This window comes from Lasioglossum baleicum, chromosome 6, assembly GCF_051020765.1.
Source record: "Lasioglossum baleicum chromosome 6, iyLasBale1, whole genome shotgun sequence".
Classification (NCBI taxonomy): domain Eukaryota; kingdom Metazoa; phylum Arthropoda; class Insecta; order Hymenoptera; family Halictidae; genus Lasioglossum; species Lasioglossum baleicum.
In genome coordinates, this window is record NC_134934.1 from 2,010,410 (window position 1) to 2,027,302 (window position 16,893).

The 16,893-nt window shown below is 47.9% G+C and overlaps 1 protein-coding gene across 20 annotated transcripts in view; it reads left to right on the forward strand.

Moving 5' to 3' along the window:
- Positions 1-1,166: 1,166 nt before the first annotated feature.
- Positions 1,167-16,893, forward strand: part of Rim (Rab3 interacting molecule) — a 96,978-nt gene continuing 81,251 nt past the window's right edge. For all 20 annotated transcript variants that reach the window (XM_076426586.1, XM_076426590.1, XM_076426593.1 and 17 more), the window contains exons 1-2: positions 1,167-1,473; positions 9,109-9,313. In XM_076426586.1, coding sequence (XP_076282701.1) covers positions 1,364-1,473; positions 9,109-9,313 — 315 coding nt within the window. In that variant the 5' untranslated portion in view covers positions 1,167-1,363. The remainder of the gene's footprint in view (positions 1,474-9,108; positions 9,314-16,893) is intronic.

Genomic DNA, 16,893 nt, shown 5'->3' on the forward strand with positions numbered 1-16,893 from the left:
ACAGTGTACAGAGGCGGTGTGTTTCCTCCCTGCAAAGTTCAAGAACCCGGGAGAGAGCAGAGTCGGTGTGTACGGCAGAAACGAGCGCAGCAACGTCGGAGTCACCCGTGACCCGTTTTCCTTTTCAATCGATGTATTCGTGAACTGGGCCGCTGGCTCGCTCGAAACCTCGGAACTCGGCTGACGTTCCCGAGAGTGTGACGTGCACCACGGGGCTGGCCGGAGAACGAGGAAGAAGAGAGAGGAAGACGACGAAGAGGAAGACGAAGATTAAAGGGGGAGAGAAGGAAACGGCGTGTAGGGTAAACAAAACCAGGGGGAATCGGCTGGTAAACGGAGTTCGGGGCGACGTGGGGGTGTGGGTGCTCTCTCTCCGAGTGCACGCGTACTTCGGTGGCAGCGAGAGAGAGTAGGAGGTTGCGCGCGTCCTAACCTAGCCGCCGACGCCGCCGACGCCATCATCGTATCGAGGACGTGAGGAGGAACCTCGTCGAAGGTCGCTTTCGAGGAACACCCGGGCACAGCCGAGCGCCGTTCCATGAAGCTGGCTTCGAGCGGAGGACGTGCCACGAGGACGGAAGAGAGAATGCGAGGACCTCCACACAGCCTGTGAACATGATTTGTCATACAGATGCGGCCAGTGGTAATCGTACGACGAGAGACACCGACGACAAGGACGCCGACGGGGACGACGATCACGGAGCCAGCATCGGCAGCAGCATCGTCAACATCTGCATCAGCATCAGCATCATCATCGTCATAGGGCAGCGTCGCGTCGATGCCACGACGAAGCTGAACACTCGCATGAGAGCCAGCCTCTCCGGCTCCGACGATAACGCGCGAACGATAAAGCCAAAGCCTGTGGTCCACCGCCGAGCCTCTCTACCCTCGACAGTAGGACAGCCGAGCCTCGTCCTGATCGTGAACGTTGTCATCGTGATATCCCTCGTCATCGCCGTCATCGCCGTCCTCGCCGTCGACCGACAAACGACAACAGTCGTACCCCGTGGTAGCCGCCGCGCGGACAGGTGCGCCAGATCCTCTTCCGAGCACCGATCCAAGGAACGCACGAAACAGCGGACACCACCACGACGTAACCTCGGCTCAACGGAGGAGGGCTCACCGTGTTGTCGCGGCCAGCTGGTACGATTACCAGGTGTCGGATGACTCCCCCCGTACCACAAAGCATTCCCGTAGTCGTAGAAAGGACGCGATATCCCGTAGGAAGGAGCGTTGCCGCGCGGCGAGCGAACCTCGTCGCGGCATCTCATCGGCGGCGTCGTCGGTGGTGCGCCGGCCCGCGCGTCGCTCTAAACTTCTCGCGATTAGACCTTCCCGTGCACGTTCCTATCTTACATCCGTGATGGCGGCTGTACCTGATATGTCGCACCTCACCCCCGAGGAGAGGAGCACCATCGAGGAGGTTATGATAAGGCAGAGGCAGGAGGAGGAGAAGGAGAATGAAATTATGAGGTGCGTACCTGATAACCTGCCCCCACCTTCCACACTCGCCACACTCCGGCCGATTTTAACCTGTCCAAGCTCACTCGCTCTCCTGCAGGCTCTTTCACAAGCCTGCTTTTAATAACACTGATTTTTAACATTTATTTTAAGCTTACTTAGGGTATAGCTGGTTTGCGATTCTTCCTTTTCGGCTAACCATACTTTTCTGATTTGTACTAATTCTGTCGCGTTATCTCGTTTTTTACATTCTATGTCTATCTTTGCTTTCTAATCTAAGCCCCTTGCCTTGTGATATTATGTACGTGACTCGTCATGAAGATTTCGAACGGAATTTTATTATTGTATATATGTAGATGTTATTTCTTTCTTTCAAGTCTCAGAGATTTTTCATCTTTTTGTTATTGACGTTTTTCTGTTATAGTACACTAGGTGTACAAAATGTATACAAGTTTTCTTGCTCTTGTAGAAAGTCTTAGGGCGAGGGGTTAATTTTCTTCGTTGGCTACACAAAAACTTTTCTACGTTTACCATGTACGAATTCTCGTTGTTCAGATTTATTCTGAATGTTCGTGGGTATTATACCAGACTGCGGAACTCACTGCAATTAGAGTACCTCCTAACTAGCACAACACAATGAACTAAAGACTTCGATAAAATAAACAGTATGAAATGCTTGACGCAGAAGCGATATCTTAAGAGAATATTATTCTTTTGAATGTACATGTATAAAAAAAGTTCAAGTTAGTCATTATTGTACCACAGGTCTTCTAACATCAAAGTACACTTCTCCGAAAATTGCTATATTATTATTAAAAATATTTTTTATATGCATAAAATGAAAAAATTTAAGTCGGGATAAATGTTTGGTTTTCGAATTAGAATAGTTCCGAGCGCAAAAGGTTCAGATAAAACAGAGATGTTTTTCCTCTGTCAATAATTTCCCCGATTGCCACTTAACATTTAAGTAAAAATTTCGAATTGTACCTTACACCCGTAGTCTGGTAATTATTTCTTCAATCGGGGCAGTGGCGATGAACTATCTTGAGCGTCATTTTGATTGAGTCACGCCGACTAGACGTTCGAGATCGTTTCTTGTTAACGCGATATCGGAGTATTACGGACTGATTCACGGGAATCGGAACGCAATCTTTCGCAGTTTGTAAACAGTAGTTGAAAGGCGTTTCGACCAAGAAGACTGCCGGCGTGGTTGCCGAAGAGGATGAATAAGTAAGCGACACACAAAGTGAGAGGTGGTCGCGTCGGTTAGTAGTACGAGACCTCAATGGTCAGACGGCAGAGAGTCAGAGCCACGAAATGTGGACGGTCGGTCACGCGTCGGCGATCGGAATTACTGAACGGACGAAACGATATCCGATCGATCCGGTACACGTATTTCTTGACCAGCAAATTGCCGCTGCCGCCTGCCACCGCCAACGCGTTTCACCTATTTTCTGGATTCACCTGCTCGACTAGTCCTTGACCGCTTTATACCCAACCGCATCTTCGCCTATTTAGGTATTCACCGTCGCGCACACATCGTTGCGGACGATTATCCCGCCGGTTCGCGCCGCGAAATGAGAATTTGTCGTTTCGCAACCTGTGAACGATGGAGCAACTTAATGATCTTCGTCGTTTCGAAGGCTGAACACACGGACCGTTCGCTCTGACGGCGAACTGTCGATTCAATCGCTCGGTCCACCGGCCTTGATAACTCCCCGAGCAATTAGAAACTTTAAGAACATAGTTCAAGACACGTTTCATATTCAAGATTCATTTTCTTGCGGAGAGTCCTTCATCCTTAATTGGCACACGTTCGATCTTCAATATTCATCTTCCTGCGGAGGGTCCTTCGACCTCGACGTTAGAAAGTTCTCTCCCTGTTAAATGGTCCTTCAGTATTTGAGACCTTCAGCTCTGCTACAAGTGATTCTAGTGAGAGACATTTCCTGTCTCGCGACATAGGCTTTATTAAGTTTAACACAAATAATCCAACGCTCCAGTGCACGGTGGAGCTACAAGACCCAAGAAGTAACTTGCAACCTTATTAGGGGTACGTCCTACGTATCTCATACACCTAGTACAACATCCCACATACATCCCACACGCATCATCTTACTTAACTTTCATTCATTCTTTCAGTCAACGAATTTCAAAGGGTTTCATCCCCTAGACTGTTCAGAAGTCAAATGACAGAGTGTAGATCCTCTTCGGTGTGAATTACCATCTTTTCACTACTGCCATAGCGTGGTGTCGTTTCACTGTGTGATAATACTGATCGTCAGCCACTCTTCAAGCCACGAGTGTTATACTTTTGCCAACTTCTATATGGCAATGGACTCAGAGTCTCGCATTTTTCCATTTGAATCAGTTAGACAGACGATTCCTCGGGATCAGCGACCGGGATCGCAGAAGTGGAAAGCATCGTTGCACCTGGCCGGGTTGGAAGTAGGTGACGGATGCGGCAGCTTCCCTATTCGCATGCAATTACGGTTGCCGGAGGTAAGGATGCATAAGCAAGACTAGGCTAGGCTAGGCGACGCCGAGGAAGATGGGCGCCGTTCTTCGAGGAAGGCGTTTTATTGATAGGTTGTCGCTGATGGAACACGGGGACGTGAGAAAGGAGCCCGGCCCGGGGAAAGAGAGACAAAGACACATCGTCGCGTCGGCGGGTTCGCGGGGGTGTGTTGGAGAGGGAAAACGCGTTGGATCGAGGGAAAACGATAGACGGAGAGGGTGAACAGCGTCGGACGGAGAGGGGCGAAACGGAGATAGAGTAATGAGGAAAGCGTGCTTCGCCATACCGATGCGAGATCGTGTAATGTGGACGACAAGTACGTGTAGGGACGCATGTAAAATGCAAGGCGGCGTGGCAAGCTTGACGTGGCTTGGTAACGAGCTGCTGCAGTTGCATAGGGTATGCATAGGGTATGCAGGCTACAGGCCGTGGATGGAGTGTGAAAGAGGTTGGATTGGCACGGTAAATTCTTGGATGGTGAAATATAGAGGGTGGTCCGCGCGGTTCACCGGCTCCGTAGGAAACTTCTTCGGTCTCGTACAGCCCTTCATCCTGCAACCCCTCGTCCTGTGACGAAGGACGCGGCGCGACGAGTCACCAAGTGACGCGAATCCCGATATCGCGCCGGTAATTTTAGTTCTTCTGTAGAACCGAGTCTCGCTAGCGTATCGGAAGGCGATTCGGGTAAAAATAGACGGTAACCTTTCAATCCCTGCGTGCCGAGGCTATTTCGTGCACGCGTGCAGAACTGGTGCAATTAAATCGAAGGGAGCTACACATCCTTCCAGGACCGAGAGGATCCACGAAACTACACAACATTTCAAATCGCTTGTGCCCACGTGATACAAAACAGGACCTAGAACTTCATATGGAGACACAGATGTCCGTTGGACGTTAAACTATTGCGGAGATTTTTATCGATCGTGGAATAATTCTTTGGGAACGAAACGAACGGCACATTTCCGGGAGCTGACAATTGAAATTTATTTGCGAAAGCGCAATCCAGGTCTGAAGCGTTAACTGGTCCTTGGGATGGACAGTGTTCGCGCGCATCGTTAGGAATAATTCTTGAAGGAATCTCTCGGAGGAATGTTCCCTCGGCCTGATAGGAATATTACGTTCCACGGGGCTCTTCCGCGGAGAAATCACCCCGTATTCCCAAGGATCTCCTTTCCGAATGACATTTATTCTCGCCGGTCGATTCCTCTATCCGGCGCGAAATCCTGCGAGTCGCACAATGACGAACGGTTCCGGCGCAGGGGCGGAAAAATACCGAGGCTGTCGGAAGCTCCGACGCATCGCGGATAAGAAGGATTCTTTGTCGATCGGCCGAGGAAAACGTGTGCTTGGGCTTCGTCGCGTGAAAAGCGTTGCCGGCCCGGATTTTGCGGGACAGAGGCGTCTCGCGCGCGCGAAATCACCGAGGTGTTCGTTAAGTAACCTACATTTCTCCGCTCGGTTCTCCGCTTTTGATCTGCCCCTTTGTCGCGGACTATATGCCTAGGTATATGTATATATTTTCGATATATATACGTGCACACGCGTGTGTATATTATTTTTTTCCTCGCGTGACGGATACCGAACGCCGAGAAGCCGAGTCCCTAGCTCTCTCTCTCTCTCTCTCTCTCTCTCTCTCTCTCTCTCTCTCTCTCTCGTTCTCTTATTCTCTCTCTCTCAGTTGCTCTCTTGTTCTCTTTCTCTCTTCGCCGGCTCGATCGGTGCTCGCGTGCACCCGCGGCCGATTATTGGTAAAGTAATTAGAGGAACGTAGGCGGACACGGTGTACATTGTGACATGCTGCCGCGACCTTTGTCTCGCGATCAGCAAACTCAAGATTTAGGTTACCGCTTTGCGACTGTTCGATGCAAATTTCCGCCGCGAACTTCATCCGACCGCCGCGGTTAATAGGGCCGCACCGGTTCTCTTTCGCGACCGACAACCACCGACTTACTTCCCTCCAAAAATTGAATTAGAAAGCCAACCCTCGTCGACCTTCGTCGAAGTAATTGCTTACCATTTAACCGACAATCTCGCCCTGAAACGCCCTGTATGTTCCTCGATATAAACGTGCTCTATTCCAGCTTGTTTCTTCGTCATTGCTTTGCTCATTGGAGATCCTTTTTCACAGCCGAGTCTGTTGCTGTTAACAATGTGACAATCATAGTCGTCTGACTTGTTCTTCCAAAAATATATTTCAAAAAATTGTAGGACTATTTCGTCGTCCAAGGTATAGTTTAACAACTATACATGTACACACTGCATTATCTGAAAGTGTGTTTTAAATGTGCTCGAACTGAAACTGTTTCTGCAAGACGTCTTCTAACCTGTAATATCCTGTTGGCAACACAAAAGACGAAGGCAGTAGTAAATTATTCGTTGCCAGACCGTAACATTATTGCTCCTCATACTCGCATAATTGATCCAGAGCACGACGTCCATACGCTCCGAAACCCCTCGGGTAACTAGCCTCTCGGTAGGAAGTTCCATCTGCCGTTGGGTTGACCCGGTAGATAACGATCAGAAGGAATCCAGCCCGTTCTGGTCACTTCCTGTGTTCCAGGGCTGCAAGTTTGAACCTGCCGGTGCCAACAACCCTTCGGTTATAGCTTGGTAGTTCCGTACACGCGACCTAGAGACCGAGACTTCCGGTCGGAGAGGCTCTAGGCCCGTGCCAAGTGTTCCCACATTCCTCCCGTTCCCTCGCTAACCTACTTGGCTTAGGATTCGCGGGTGCCTGGACTTTCTCGCGGTGTCCTTTCCCCTGTGATTACCTCGGTTAACATTGTTTACGAATCCCCTTGGCGGCAGCTTCCGAATGGTTGACGTGTTCCGCGCAATTAGAGCTCCAGTTTCTTTGACCAGCTATAACACCGAGGGGAAAAAACGATTCCCCGGCGCATAGGCGTGTCCTGGATTGTGTCTCCTACGAAAAATTATGCTCATCAGGTTCCGTCTAAAAGTCGACGACAGCCTTTTGATCCTTGACGAGTGTTGATGTTGACGCGGGCATAATTTTCGCGCGCCAAAGTTCCGACAGTCTCAACCGGTATCAAAGTCCGCCTCAGGCTTCTGTGCGAGAGATTATAATTGGACGTTGATTCTAGAGGATTGATGGGCAAAAGTCTGGAAAGGTGGCAAAAAAGCGAGTGACGAAAGACGTAGAAATGTCCTAAGCCGGCGGCAGCGGCGACTAGAATAAATCGATGGCATCGGTCACATTCCATTCCAGTTCAATTACCCCACCGATAAATTGACTTTCCCCGGTATCAAAGCGTGACCGGTTCCCCGGCTCCGGCCACTCACAATCCTATCTTCCTGCCGCTAATTAACGAATACTCCGCCGCTTACTCCCTTCGAAGGGCCCGCGAGCAATAAACGCGATCTCTGCTGTTGACCTTTCGAGCATTCGGTTGCATCCAGCATGCAAATTGTTGACTTTTAACCCTTTATACCCGAAATCTCGTTCGACGTTCAATAACTTCGCAGTCATTAGAGTTTGTAATTTTCTACCCGATAAGGTAGATTAACTTTTTTAAAACATACTTTCATTTTACCTATCGCATGCAGAGTAAAAAGAGTTGTGGTACAGAAATTGGTATTTCACGTGGAAAACAGGTAGCGAGATTTAGGACTGCGGCGTGTCTTTTATTAATTAGACACGGAGGCTTCAGAAGCGCGTTAATAAGACACTTAAGCGTTTCTGCACGGATGCGAAACACCGGTTTTCTCGCATCTAAGGCTCCCTTTTTTTCTTTTTTTTTTCTTCGACGTGGTATTTTTTCCCCCGAGAATACAATTGACGTTCCACGTCGGCCGACTGTTCGATCGTTAAACAGTCCATTTAATGGAAGTCGAAAGGATGCTAGAGTTGCCGGAGCCTAGACTCTTGAACGTCAAATGGCTCGCTCGTCCCTCGGTTGGCAGACGAGTGGCAGGTTTTTCAGTCTCGGCGCATCGAATTAGTTACGCCGGCGGGATTAAGTAGCTGCATCTAAACGAAATCATATCGGAGGGACAGATAAAAGTGGGGCGGGGTGCAACGTGCGGCCGCCCGCAATTTGCAGAAAAATCTCGGCGAAAACGAGGCGGCTGTAACCAGCCTCACCGACCCCGGAGTCAGAAATTGAAACACGGAGCTTATTACTTTACTTTTTCCCCGTGTACCTCGGCGACCGTGCTAAGTAAATACTTTACAACCCCGTGCATGGAGATTTTCGCAACTCTCAAGCCTCACGCCTATTTAAAACGGTACATTCTTTTATCCGTGTATTTGTTGCGACGATAAATAGATTGCGGATTTTGTGCATTTGGGTCCTGTGTCTGATCAGCCTTATAATAGATCAACCTTATACATAGATGAACCTCATAGATGAATCCTATAGATGAACAAAACTAATTCTTACTTGAATTGATGAGGCAAAAGTGAACTCATAGATGGACCTTATAGAAGAACATTTTAGATGCATATTTAAACCGTATAAATGATAAAAGCTGAGGGTCTCCAATTTTAGACAATTTTAGAATTTTCCTAAATTGAGTCTTACCTTAATCAAGACATACTTCATGAACCTTATAGATAAACCTTACAGATTACATTCCATCCATTACACTCATTTAGGGATCACAAAAGGCAAGGATTCTAGCAGTAATTTAAAGGAACATCTAAATGGCGATTTCAAATTTGGTATCCGTTGATTGGGGGTAGAGTTGACCGGCGAGTCAACGATCTTGGCCTCATCAAACGGTTTGCAGTCGTAACCCGAAGGAAAGTAGAGGTTGGGAGGGGTGGCAGGCAGCGTGATTCGCTGGCAATAAAAGTGGCCGAGCCCAAAAAGTTTCTCCGGGGCGTTTAATTTGAGAGAGGTTCGCTCTCGGAGGTTTCCCGAGTGGCAGCGAGCGAGTAAGCGAGCGACGTTCGAAGTAATTCGAAGCGTCTCGAAGCGAAATGCGGGGGGTGGAGAGCGGATTGAGAGAGAGAGAGAGAGAGAGAGAGAGGAAGGAACGTCTTCGGGGGGGGGGGTTTATTAGTTGAAATATCGGCGGGGCATGGCGTTGTGCGCGTTCCCGCGAAACTTTTCCCGTGTTTTCAGTGCCGGCGAAAGTAATCATTGCTCGTTGTTTGCCCGCAGACGAAAGCAGAACGAGGTGAAGGACCTCGAGGACACGATACGGGCCTGGTCGGAGTGGTGCAAGAAGGCGGGAGTGGAGCTGCATGCCACGTGTCACATATGCATGAAAACCAAGTTCGCCGCCGGCGCCGGCCACACCTGCAACTACTGCAGAATCCGGTGCTGCGCACGCTGCGGCGGAAAGGTCAATCTACGGTCGAGCAAGGTACGAGGCCGAGATTCGCGAGAAAGAAGCGGCAACGAGAGACGAGAGGCTGTCGAACAGCGCACCGAACGATCGAGACACCTCTCCGTGCAACTCCGTTCGCGGATCCGTTATTGCAGATCGAACGAAATAATACTGTTGCGCGGAAAAGTTGTGACGGAACCGTGGCTGAATAGAATTAGCTTGCGCGCCACGCTTGAAAGCTGCAGCCCCGGTTACGTAACTGGCCTATTCAGCCGGTTGTTCAATAGTAAATTTGCACGGCTACATAACGGGCAGATTTTTATTCAGACTTCAAAATTTTGTACGGTTTTTTGGTGAAATATTTGGTTGGAAGGGCGGTTTGCACGGTCTATCTTTAGCTCTTATCTTTATTGATCTGTAATGTGTGTACAGGTGGCTGTTCGAATACCTCCGCCTCTCACGCATAATTTAACACGCTTAACACGCTCGCTGGCACCGTTCGTTTCGAGAAATGTTGCAACTGTTGCGACACGCAACTAAGCGCAGCGCACCTTCTTTGTAGAATATCTGAAAAATGCAAGAAGCGTGTCCGTTCATTCATGTTTTACATGTTGCATCATGTGTTACAACGTGGGTCTTAACCATTAAGGAGATTTAAGAGACTGTTAATTAATGGACTTTACGCGTTTGTGACAAAGTTAGGTAGTTGAGATACAAAACGGTGAAATATCGAAAAAATTTCATACTGCGTCCAAGCTATTAAAAGGATTGCAATTACATGTAAGTGTTTGTTCAACTTCTACCAATTAAAATTCACGAATTTTTGTATCACACGCAGTCAATTGATTTAAAATTGTGATTATTACGATTGTATAACGTTGACAGCGACCGCGTCAATTATCGATTTCTCGCACGCGTCGATGCAATTCTCGAAGATTGTGTTGCAATCTGGCGAGAAGGAGAGCAGGAAAGGCTCCCGTTAATCCGGTATTTTTCTTTTACTTAACGGGACCACTTAAATTTAGTGAACATCGACACTTTGAGGGATCACCGGTTCTATTTGTCGTCGCGGCGACCAGAGCAAAAAAGATTCATTACCTAAATGAAGGGATCAAAAGGAGTCCGCTGTGGTAGCGAGAGGGTGGCATTGCTTGTGACATTTCGGGGTTCCTTTCCGCGGAGATCAGAATAAACTTGCGGGAAACGAACTTTATGAAAGCAAACGTAAGGGGAATTATGCAACAGTTGACGTTTAATCGTTGCTTGCGCGAAGAATCTTTAGGGTACGGACTGTTATCGGTCGAACATCGAGGTATTGGTGGGGCTGTTGGTTAACCGGATACGTCACTGACCGATACACGAGATCGTCGATCGTATATACACGCGAAGGTCCGCCGCAGGCAATGCAAATCAATGTTTTCATGGCGTGAAAACTGGAGTCAGTAGCTCGCCCTTTGCCGATAACCCTAATCAATGGGGTCTGGCTAGTAATACACACAGGGTCCGGCTCTGTATAGCTGGAGGTAGAGAACTGGACTACTATTGACTATTTTGGGCTATTATCTCGTGCCTGCTGCTGTAGATTGAACACTAAACGTATCGAGCACTAATAGTCACTGGTGTGTACATGTTTCGTGAAAATTGCAAAATTAAATTTATTTAGACCCCTCCCAATTTTTATAGGAATGTGTTTTCTTTTCAATGAAAGCATCTTCATTTCTATAATTCTAAAATTTACAATTTCTACTGTTTTATGTTAGTTACTTAACCCTTTTAGTGCCGACCGTTAGTATCGTACCTATGCGAAGAATGTCGGACCAATTTGACGAATTTGAGGAAAAGCTCATAAAAAACAAAGAAGGAATTATATTTATAAAATTCGGAAAGGAGCATATTACGAAATAAAGGGAGATTAGAGTAATGTCAATTGTTTTTGAATATTTGTTGAAAATCATACGAATAACATAAATAATAAAACATTACGGAAAACAGAAAAATCAATTCTCTTTTACAAACAGTATTTGCACATAAGAAAAATCATAGTTTGATCATAGCTATATATAGATCATGTACTTATACCTGGCTATACCTGGTGAAATTTCTTTTGCGAGATTTTTTTCACGCCCTCCCCTCTATATTGTGCCATTGGGTAAGAAAATAATTTCTGCAAACATGAAGTTGATCGGATAAGGGGAAGACGTGCCACATTGACATGAAACTTGCGAAAAACATGAAATTTTATACGAATGGGAATTTTTGAAGGAAAGACTTTTGATTATGACTAAACAAGAACGTTTAGTCACAACGTCAATGTGGCACGTCTTCCCCTTAACCGATCAACTTCATCCTTTGCAGAAATTATTTTCTTACCCAATGGCACAATTTTAGGGGGGAGGGCGTGAAAAATATCTCGCAAAAAAAATTTCACCAGGGTAAGGCTAAGGTTCACCCAAATACACAGTCTCGGCACCAACCGGCATAGAATATAACAAAAAGTTAAATCCATGAACAATTTTTTCAGTTGTTATGCAACGAAATTAAACCATGTATAACGTTTTACAAATTTATTTCGAGATATAGAGTTCTCTTGCATTGCAAATGGTAACGATATATATTGTTGTTGGCACTTTCGCAAGTGTTGTGAACGACGATATATCGTCGTTCGGCACTAAAAGGGTTAAATTGTCATAAATGCATAAAACCCGCAGTATACAAATAACTAATGATTTTACCTGGACATTAAAAGTCGGAATTTAGATGGAACGTCTGTTCAGTCCGAGTCCGGACCCAAGTCTCATCTCTCGATGTTTAAATTGTAGTTGAAAGAAGCAGCGTACAATTGCCGCAGGGGTCCGGGGCTGACTGTTAAATATCAATGAAATAGCGAACGCAGTTAATTAATGTAATTACGTGCCGGTTACGGGGGTGGTTTATGAACCCTAGAAAATGTCAGCTGTGTCGATTGAAAAAGTACAATGAGGCCGTGGGTCGGTATTGCGAACAGCATCGGGGCGAAAAACCCTCGCGAAACTCGAGTCGACCGGGTTCGTTTTCACGGAAATAATAGCGGAGGAAATCGCCTAACGTCGCGGGACAATCTTAATCGCGAGTTTTCATGAGTTCCGAGGATTCGGCGCAATTCTGGTAACGGTGCTTGGAGAAAAATTGGTCATCGGTTTGCACTACTGCGGGCTTCCGGTGTCTCCTCGAAATTGCGAACTCCCGCGATCAGACCGATTGCGATCGAATCACCGAGCCGCCGCCTGTAAATGTCAACTTCCTGGAAACAATTAAGGGCAGCCGTATCGCGAAAGACGATAATCGGGGGTACGCGTATCGCGGTGCACGCCTGAAATACGTGGAAATAATTGACCTATAGCGCGCCCCTACCCCTCTCTGGCCACCACCGCTGCACAAATTAACCCTTATCGCGGACGCGTGTACATTGCGTTCGTGGGCGTAATGTCGTCGCTAAATAACCATCCAGCGAATACGTTTCCCATTTATACGCCGATATTCCTTGAACCGATCGCGATCGCGCGATTTTCAAAGGATTTCCATCAATGGGAATGGGAACTCGGTTCCGGCACCGATGCTTTTTTATTTCACCCCATGTCTTTGATGATGGAATGCACTGTGCAACGTGGACTCGGATTTTATTTTTTCCATGCGAACTCTTCTTGCGCGCTAGTATTTTAGCACCGGGTCCACCGAGAAGTCAAAGAAACTAAATTTCAATTTTTACTGAAAATTGTGATTACACGTTTGATTACATCTCATTTTCATTGTAATGGGGGCGAGGGTAGATGAATTTATTTAGTAATTGCACGCTGAAGTACCTGGATAATTGTTGCAATTGCGAAGTAAAAATCTGGAGCGGGTCATTTGGATCTGAATGGAAGCTGCGAGATGGAATATTTATATATTAACTTGCTCTCTTTTTTTGGTTTTCAGCGTGTTTAATTGTATTGAACGATCATTAGCGAATGCATGTTGGTATTTGCTGAATGGCGTGGTTATTACAGTTCCACTTGAACTCACAATCAGTTCCACAAAACGTGGTTGAATGAATTTGATTTTTTAACCTCAGCTTTATAAAAGCAACATCAGCGTATCATTCTAGAAACTTCTATTTTCGCAGTTTATTTTATAACAGCCCGAATGGGGCAAACATTTTTGCTTATATAATTAAGCTGATGAAAAACGCTATCAATTTTTCCGAATATTCGCGTTGTCTTCATAATTTCATCGGTGCGATACGTGTGCAAATATCCGCAGTCTAATGTTTCTACGGGTTATGTACAAAATAAAAATGTGCGACTTGGGAGGATTGTAGCGCGCATCGAGATTCGAATCTCTGGTTTTCTCTCGTTCCGCAACGTTTCTCGCGTCACGACGTTCTTCTTCAAGCTCGAGCACTGGTTCCACGCGTCCCAGCGCCGGTCCGGGCAATTTAACTTCGTTTTTGAAAGCTCCATGTATCCGTAACCAAGAAATAAGAGCGGCCCGGGACCCGTATAGCGAGTACACACGCGCGTGCTCCAACCGGCAAGTGGTGGTATAATAATAGAAGCAGACGCGCGCGGAACTTCGGCTTACAACTTCCTGCAAGTTTATTGGTTTTCGTCGTACTTTCGCGTGGCTTAAGAAATGGGGGTTGCTAGTAGCTCGCTCGCTCAGATCGCCGAAAGGCGAGCCACTGCTTTCATCATCGCGCACAAACCCTACCCGTTTTCCCTCCACGGGAAGAATAACCGGGCGATAACAGTTTAGAACCGTCCGCGGAGATGGTTCTTCTCTACCTACTTCGCGGAATCGTCTCGACTCCTCCCCCTGTATCCTGAAGTCATATGCCAGCAGTGATTATAATTCCTGAACATTTTTCGTCCGTTAATCCCTTAATTATACTTAAATATACAGGGTCTGGTGGTTCAGTCAAAAACGGGATGATACTACAGAAAGAACCAAGTTGAAAGTTGAGATGACTTTGTAAAATTTCCAAAAAACTGCGGAGACCTCTGTAAAATCGTCAGAACTGTCCCAGTCTGAAGCAAGTCCTCGGCAGCGGATGGGTGAAAAAGTTTCAGCAGGAAATATTAATGGCGCGGGTACGCGGCTCGCTCTTAACTCTCCGTGCCCCGAGGATTCCAATAACCATCCAGTTCATAAAACACGGCCGAACGAGTGTTCAAACATCTCATTTAATATGCCCGAAAATATACGTCGGGACGACGACGACGACGAGGTCGGGAGCTAGGGCTCGCGTCGTCGTGGCTGGTCCCGCGCGCACCTACACCTACACGCTCCTGCCCCCCCCTCCGGCGCTCTTTGGACCGTCCCCCGCTCCGCGGGGCCACAAGCAAGTACGATGATAAACGTCACGACGCGCGTTACGACATCATCGATCCGGGCTCGTACGTTTCCTCGTCGGAGACCACAGAGCGACGCGACGCTCCGCAACCTTCGCTTAATTACGCCAGTCCGGTCCGAGGTGGGGGTCGTTCGTGAAATTTCAGGGCCCGAACGGACCCCCCTTCACGCCGCTCATCTCCTCCCACCCAATTGTCACCTCTTTTCACTCGTATCGTCGTAGAATCGCGACATCTCGTAGATCAGTCTCGCGCAGCGAGCTTCCTTACGCTCTCTCCTCCTCCTTTTTTTCCCATTTGGTTGTCGCGGTGGCAGCTTAGGCTGGCTGCGTGGCAGCCTATGAATGGGGCGCGTCCCTGCGTGACGTCACCGACCGTGTAAGGGTGGCGGGTGGTCGGAGGGGCGGGGAACAGGAATGAAGCGCGCGGGGTGGTCGAAGGTGTGGGTGGCCGTGGATGAATGTTGGGCGGCGTGCGGGCTGCGGGGGCGGTCGGCGTTGGGTGGAGGGGGAGGGGGGAAACGTGACGCAACATATTGATCTAAGTTTCGTGGGGAGGGTTGCAGTCCACGATAGGCGGCGAGGCAGCGGGGCGGAGGGACCGGAAGAATGGAATACAAGGTAGCCGGTGAATTTACGTTTGTTCGTCGTTTGAACGCGGTTGTCCGTTGTTTGCCGCTCGGGGCCACCGATCCGAGAAAGGAGTGGCTCTCGGAGCGGAGCCGGGCGTGGGCGGCACAGGCTCGCGTCGTCGGGAGAATACGGCTGAGCGAATATGGTTCCCGGTGATGTAGCGTCCGGATTAATGGGACCGGGAGGTCGGCGTGTTTTTTTCAGGTGATTCTTGACGGATCGTGTTTCTCGATCGCCACCGAATCGGCCACCGAAGAGCAGCCGTTGGCACACGGGAATGTCTTGAGAGCAATCCGGAAACAAATATGCCTCGCGATCGTTGTTCTCAACCCACCGACAGTGGCCGATCGTTTCAAAGGCACGCGCGTCACCCGATGCCACGTCGGCATAGTTCGCGTCGCCCATCGAATTATGGCAATTTTCGATTAATGACTCGCCGTTCCGAAATTGCTGAAGGTCCGGAAGGCAGCCAGGCACGCGGAGGTGAATAGCTGCAGAGGTCCGTGGGACGCTGCCGTGGCTCGGTCCAAGGCTGTGCGGCCGACCCATTGTGCGCTCGCCCGTGCACGCGTGTATCTCTGGTATTTATGTCAGGGGAACACGGACTGACGGCAATTCTAATCGAACGCTGTCCCGAGGAAGTATCTTTCGTTCCAACACAGCATTCCACCTTGTACCCCCCGCAGGATCGATGCCTCCGCTTCTTCCAGCGAAATGTCATGTGAGGTGGTCAAACATTCACGGAAATCTCGCTCCTCGAATTTTTATCGAACATTTCGACCGACTTAAACTCTCCTTTCAAACCACCAATTCGATGAAATCCATACAAACAGCTACCGAGGTTGTGAGTCTTAGCTCAATCTTTATCCGGATTCGTTCTTTTAATAGATTTAAATTTGTTCGAAACACCAATAAAACAGTCTTATAGATTGCACTGGATTGTCCAATATGGATGCTTTTAAATAGAGTATTTAGTAAGATTCCATTTTTAAGCCTTGTAAAGATTGACAAACACATATAGAATACGTCAAAACGATTTCCATGTAAAAATGTTCCCCGGAAAACAAGGAAGTACCATTTAATCTATCGTACGCCTGACCTAAACCAGACCTAACTTGACGCGTAAGTCACTCCACGCTTCAATTATGCCGTACAATAACTCCACGTCGAAAAGCAGGAATTCTAAAAGTACCAACAGTAGGTACCGCTTCATCGACTAAAAAATTAATAATCCGCATTTACATTTCCGGTTCCACAGTCAGTATATCAGCGGAATCGTTTCTACGGCCGTTCGTTTGACGCATCGTCCTCGCGACTAGTTTCCGCGGTAATGAAGATGGATAACGAGCAATTATTGTCAGCGTAACATATAATTACGAGGCAGCAGCGTATAAAATCCCGTGTCTTCTTGTGGTTACTGCGACACGGCGGCGGAGTAGTTTCGTGTGTCTCGGGTCGGAAGGATCGCGGGAGTGCTGTAATCTCGAGAATGATTAAACGCGGACTCGCGTGATTTCCATAACGAGTCGCGATTCACATAAATAAGCCGGGTCGAAAGTTGGCCAAGAGTTTCTGCTATTTGGGGGCATCTGTCGAGGCTTCTTCCCGTTTAGCC